The sequence below is a fragment of the Onychomys torridus genome, unplaced genomic scaffold (genome assembly GCF_903995425.1).
Source record: "Onychomys torridus unplaced genomic scaffold, mOncTor1.1, whole genome shotgun sequence".
Classification (NCBI taxonomy): domain Eukaryota; kingdom Metazoa; phylum Chordata; class Mammalia; order Rodentia; family Cricetidae; genus Onychomys; species Onychomys torridus.
This window is the reverse complement of record NW_023413594.1, coordinates 25026-31432: the sequence shown is the minus strand read 5'-3', so window position 1 is coordinate 31432 and position 6407 is coordinate 25026. Positions and strand designations below refer to the sequence as shown.

Here is a 6407-nt window from a genome sequence, read left to right as displayed (position 1 = left end):
GGGTGGTGTTTTCAATGCCTTTTGATTTTACACAGTTTGATTTATTTAAAAAAAATTAAGAATCCTTCAGTGAAGTCAATTGTATTCCCCTTGTTTCCCCTGTAAGTAATAGCTAATGGTAACATAGTATAGTCATCACAAATAATTACCCAATATGTGTAAAATATATAATTTTAGATAAAGATATGATTCTTTGTGGATTTTCAGACATTATCGTTGTTAATTTTTGTTCTCTTCCTTCTCTAATTTATATCCTTTCCTCTTCCTAATGTAAGCTCCTCCCCCAGTCTGCTTTCTTTCTTCAAAGCCCTTGTATTACATTGTTCACATTTCTAGTGCTCCCATTATGGCTCCTTTTGTTTTCCTCCTGGATTCCATGTTTACTACAGATTCTCACTTCTTAATAAGAGCACCCAGATCTTATAACTGGAACACTGGAGACTTAGAGTCGTGAAAGGGAAAGAGTTTGTTTTATGAACTTCTTAAGTTGAGCATCAGCCTAGAATGTGGTGATGCCTTGGCCAAGTGCAAAGAACAGTCTGTAAACTGAATGAATGGCCCTTTCTCCCTTTTTTGAATACCCAGCAGGGTAAACTCTTACATGAAACTTAGGTCTCATCTCTTTCTGTTGCTTATATTTGCCTTTTTCTTAACAGAACCTGATAGTTTGTAAAGAAGTTTATTTCATACTGTGCACACAGAGTAGAAACTGAGAGATTCTTAGAGGAGGAAATGGGGTACAGGGACATAGTGCAGTTGCCAAAGGAATTGGCAGTTAGTAAATGTCCTTCTTCACTATTTGGCCATGATATCTGTTACAGAAATCTTCACCTTTGCAGCAAAAGGTAGATACCTTCAAGTATCCAAAATACATGTTTTCAGCAATACATCCCTCAGAACAGTCCAATTCAGTGTGATTGTGGACCCATCGACCTAGAAGATAAAAGCATTTATACTTAGTGACCCAAACAACACTTGACATCAGCGCAGGAACATATACACCTCTTAGTAAGGATGTCTTCAAGTAGCTCAAATACATTACCTGTTTGTGAGAATATGAAGAAATTTCTGGTTCTGCATCCAGGGCTGTATTGTGTAGTGCAGTTGCTCTTGCCTACCAAACAGTATCCTCTTTTAAAAGACTTGCAGACCATGCACAATGTGGCTTGAACTAGGCAAAGCAGATGTAAAGGTTGAACAAAGACTTGAAGTGCCTACAAATGCTCAAGGATTAAGAAATTCAGAGACAAAGCATAACTCTTAGTAATTTTCCTAGTACAACCTCTGGTCCTGATGTATTGCATCAGACTGGGTCCATGGCTTCCTTAAGAAGCTGAGGGTTTGACACCACATTTTTGATTGCATATGAAATGAAGTGATAGGTAATCTGTATACAGCACTGTTGTGCAACAAAGTATAAATGTATCAATGCAAACTAACCTGGCACCTAAAGTTCTTTTTTAAATGCATGAGAATATTAATAACAACATCATGGGACTAGTGCAAAAATATTCCTGCAAATCAGGAATAGAATAAAGGGCCCAGATATACAGCCATGTAACCAGAAGCACTTGAGTTTTGACAAAGGTGCCAAAAAGACACATTAGAGACAAGACAGAATCTTCAACAAATGCTGCTGAGAAAACCAGATACCTTCATGTAGAAGAATGAGCTAGATCATTTTCCCTCACCTTGCACAGACATCAACTCCAAAATGATTAAAGACTTCAGTATGAAACTGAACCTGCTAGAGGAAAAGGTAGGAAGTACACTCCAAGGACCAGGCACAAGTGAGGGCTCCCCGAACTGGACTCCTGTTGCCCTAGGGATTTTGGGCAATAATGTCAATAATCCACAAATGGGATCGTAAGTCCAGCAAGATGGAAAGATGGGGAATTATGGCAACAGGGAGAAAACGGAGAGAAGACAGGGATAATTTCATCTCCCATGATCTGAACTGATTGGACCCCAAGAAAGGCAGTGAGTTCAGACTCCACCAATACAGACTTATGGCCACCGACACACTGTGTTTCCCAAAGGCATCTTATCAAAGTTAATGAGCAGATTGTGTTCACTTAGCACTAGACAATACATTCCAAGAGACACCTCAATCAAGGGTGTTAAGGACAGTAATTAGGTTGTACTTACTTAGGGTGATGATGACATATATCCAGGACTTCCTTGTGTACCTTCCCCTTTTTTCTTGATCTTAATGGTGCCCCCCATAAACCTTCCAACTTTGTTCACTGAGAAAAAATCTTAACTTTATTATGAATTATATTGGGCAATGTTACAAAGAAGGGAGGCAGTTTCTTAGCATGATTAGAGATGTAACTGCTCATTGCTGCTTTATTCACAATTGCTGTAAATTAGAACCAGCCTAGCTGTCCATAAATTAATGAATGACTGACAATGTGCTTTAAATGCACAATGGATTTCATTCATTTGCAAAGATAAGGGGAATTTACAGAAAAATGGGGATTAAACTAAAAAGATGTTGTAATGATCGGAGTGACTCAGCTCCAGGAAAACATACAAGACATGTTCCCTCCATTATGTCAATCCTAGCTTTGGATTATTAGATTTAGAATCTCCGGTGTTTGTAGAGGGCAGAGAAACTAGGAAGGGAACACTGGGTGATGTGTTCCTTAGAGGGGAGATGGGAATAGAAGAACATATGTGACATGAGTGTAGCGGAAGAAATTCTGGGCTTGGAGATGTTTAAACAGACTGGAGCAGAGGGATAGGGGAGAGGGTTAACCAGAACTAACAATACATGAATAAATTCTTATGGAAACCCACTATTTTGTGAGCAAATTAAAAAGATAATTAAAATGGAAACTCATTACTTTTTAGGCTAATTAAAAATACAATTTTAAAAAGGAATTTAAACAAAAGTACAATGCATGAGTGGATAATGCTTTCTAGAGGAGATGGGTTGTCAAAAAAGAAAATCTCAATGCTAGGTGTGAGGAAACTTCCTATGAGTTATTGGTTAAGAAGATTCCCAGAGGTTCCCAAAACAACACAGGCCATTGCTGTCAGTCTTGGTTCCATATCAGAACTGGATGGGAAGACCTTATTGCCAAAGATACAATATGTTTTAGTTGTAGGACATAAAGAAACCAAACTGGAACTGGCCTGAAAACTTGCTTCATGGTGACTAATGTTCATGGTGCCAGAAATGCTCTGCAGGCTTCTGGGGGATAATATTCATCTGTTTTACCTACTGGTAAACTCTATAGGCTACAATACTGACATGTCAGGCAGATGTGCTCAATGGTGCAATAGAGCAATTAAGGTTATGTGGCTAACCATCTGCTTTTGATTAGTTCTAAATATTGTTTCAGTGCAGGTAACTTCATGCCTGGTACTGTAAATCCAGACAATATCCCATGTCTCAAAGGGTCATAGGTCTTAACGGAGAACCTACTACTATTTTGTTTTGTTTTGTTTTGTTTTGTTTGCTAAATGGAGTTGTCAAACTACTCTGTCAATATTTATGTATATAGCCAACGATTAGCATTGCCCTTGACCTTGACCAGAGAAGCTTTCCTCTGTAGCGGTTGGTGGCTAATGCAGAGACTTGTAGCTGATTGAAGTGCTAAGAGTAAGTGAGTATTGAGAGCTCTGCCCTGAATGGGATGTCTCCATCACCACTCCCACAGTATTCAGGGAGCACTGTGGAAGAGGAGGTAAAGGATTGTAAGAGTTGGAGGATGGGGAGGAGTACTGTGAAACACAGTCTCCTGGAGATGGCATGGTCAGTAACGACTCAAGAGCTCTCAGCAGCTGGGTGTACTGGCCTAAGACCTGCACAGTATCAGGCAACTCCACATTCCATCATGTACTGGGAAGGGATTATAGGTCTCATGTCTCCCTGAGGAACTATTGGTTGTTAACATGCTACAAGGGAGGGAGCTGTTTTTCTCAAGTAATGTAGCTAATACTGTCTATGCTCTGGCAAATAACCCAATACCCATGCTCATGCAAGTGAACCAAATTAAATTCAGTGGTTTATAAGAAAAAAGAGGTGAGGACCTGTTGTGGAGAAGTGCTCTAGAGGGAGTGGAAAGGCAACAAAAGTAATGGGATATGGTAAAAATAAAATAAATCAAAGATCAAAAATGAAACGTATGTGTAACCTGAGATGACTCAGCAGGTACCCGCTGTCAAGTCTGGTGACCTGGGTTCAATCCCTGGGAACCACTTGGAAAAGCAACAGTTGACTCCAAGACATTGTCCCCTCATCTCCACAGGAATGCTATGGCATGTGCTAGTGTGTACATGTACATGGACACACACACACACACACACACACACACACACACACACACACACAACCTCACATAAATAAATGTATTAAAAAATAAAATACATGAAGAATATGTACTGTCCTGGCACCAAAGAAATGAGGCAAGCTCACAGCATTTCATAGCATACAACCTCTGTCCAGAGGCATCTGATTATCAGATCTACTGATCAAAACAATGCACTTGATATGGAAAATTGGCTTATGATAAGCTCTGCAGTGGCCTCTTCTCAACAGATGACTGTGCTATGCAGCTTCCACAGACAGTCTTAAGCTGTTGGTCATGGATGGAGACTCAAAGACATAGATGTAAAAGGACATACAATGAGGAACTATTTCTTCATGCCTGGTACTATAAATCCCATACAATCTCATTCACCCATAGGCAGTAACTGTCCCCACTCTGTGAGAGACTGACCTCTTACTCCAGCAAGAGCAGGGTGGAGTCAACACAAAGATGACCCAGTTGTTTGGGTCAGCTTGTCCTAGAATCCTGACCTTGACCTCTCTCTGCTCTCACACACTACTATCCCAGGCATTCAGGCCATCATCCCAGGTCTACTCCCAGCCATCTCCAGGCCCTGTCCTCACCCCCATTTCAGCATCTGGGGACTCACTCTCACCTTGGAAGAACAAAAGAGAAAAAGCCCCCAGCATTAGGAGAAGGAGCATGAACTTGGCCATCTCAGTCTGGGCTGGCAGGGGACACAGCAGAGCAGCTGGCAGCAAGTACCCAGGGTAGATGAGAGCAGGCTGCAGTCTGCTCTGAGCTGCTCCCAGGATGTGGGCAAGAGCTTCCTTCCACACCTGCCAGTGGGTGTTTTGGCGGTGCCCAGGCTCAGGAAAGCATCCCACAGAACCAACTCCTGCAGAGCTCCACAGGGTAAAGGATGTGCCTGGATCCCTCTCATATTCCTTCATGGGTGAAGCTAGGATTGTTCACTTCCCAAGTGAGATTCCCTAAGGTTGAGTTCAGAGCAGGACCACAGACTTTTTATTCCTATCCAGTCTTGGCAATGGTGAGGTAGCTACAACAACAGAACCTTATTCAGTAAGTTCTATAAACCAAGATGTGCACCCATAGCCATTATGTCTCATTTAAAGGAGATCATCAGTACTATATAGAGGACCATAGTAGTAACATAGCCAATGGCATCTGGATAACATATGTGAAAGGGACATTGTAGATTTTTGGATTGTTTTACAAAGTACAAAACAATTTCTCATCATGTAAAGCCTTAGCTACCTAGTTTGTAATTATCTTTATAAGCCAAGTAGGATTTTCCCAAACACAGAATGCACCTAAAATACTCAGAATTTCCTCACTTTTCCTTATACACCTGGCCCGTGTATGGCACACAGGGCACAAAATACAAAACAGTATTCTAATTTTTAAAATTATATTTCTACTGATATTCTCTAAGGTATCTTTGATTATATCATCATGCTTAAAAAGAACCAACCCCACCCTGCTCTCCCCCAACCCCTAGATACTCAGCGTGCCAGCACATCAAGCCAGGGCAAGAAAAAAGAGTACTGGGCAAGTTCACCAGCTGAGCATCCCAGGTGGCAGAAGATGTCTTATTCTCCCTCTGCCACCTTCCTTGCACATGATTCCTTCATGACGTAGCCCTTCAGAGAGACTCACTTTGCATAGTTCATGAAGAGTGAGAAGATCAGGTACCCAGTTTTCATTAATGACTAAACGAAGGATAAAAGAATGGATGGATGGATGGATGGATGGATGGATGGATGGATGGATGGATGGAGGGATGGAGGGATGATGAGTGGATGGATTGATAATGAATGGGTGGATGGATAGAAGAACTGAATGGTGGTCTGTGTGTAGAAAGCAATGACTGGAGACTGACAGCCAGGATCACAGATGTACCACATTCTGAGAGCCTGGTGCACTTCATGCTTTACAAGTATGACTAGTATATATGAGAGCTCCTTGTCTCGCTTCCCAACACAAGATAGGGCATCAGGCACTGGAGGAGTCTAAGATGCATGGGTGCTAGGCCACGAGAGTTAATAATTCATTGAGTTACAAGCTGATTTCATATGCTGTATCACCCTGTTTATCATAGTGTTC

The 6407-nt window shown here is 41.3% G+C and overlaps 1 protein-coding gene across 1 annotated transcript; it reads right to left on the bottom strand.

Annotated features, from left to right (window-relative positions):
- Nucleotides 1-775: 775 nt before the first annotated feature.
- LOC118576351 (urinary protein 2-like) lies at nt 776-4996 on the bottom strand. Its single transcript, XM_036176641.1, has 3 exons — nt 4936-4996; nt 1043-1171; nt 776-933 (listed from the first exon to the last, which is right to left on the bottom strand). Exons 1-3 carry the CDS (start codon nt 4994-4996, stop codon nt 776-778), a joined length of 348 nt encoding a protein of 115 aa, XP_036032534.1.
- Between the last annotated feature and the right edge of the window lie 1411 nt (nt 4997-6407).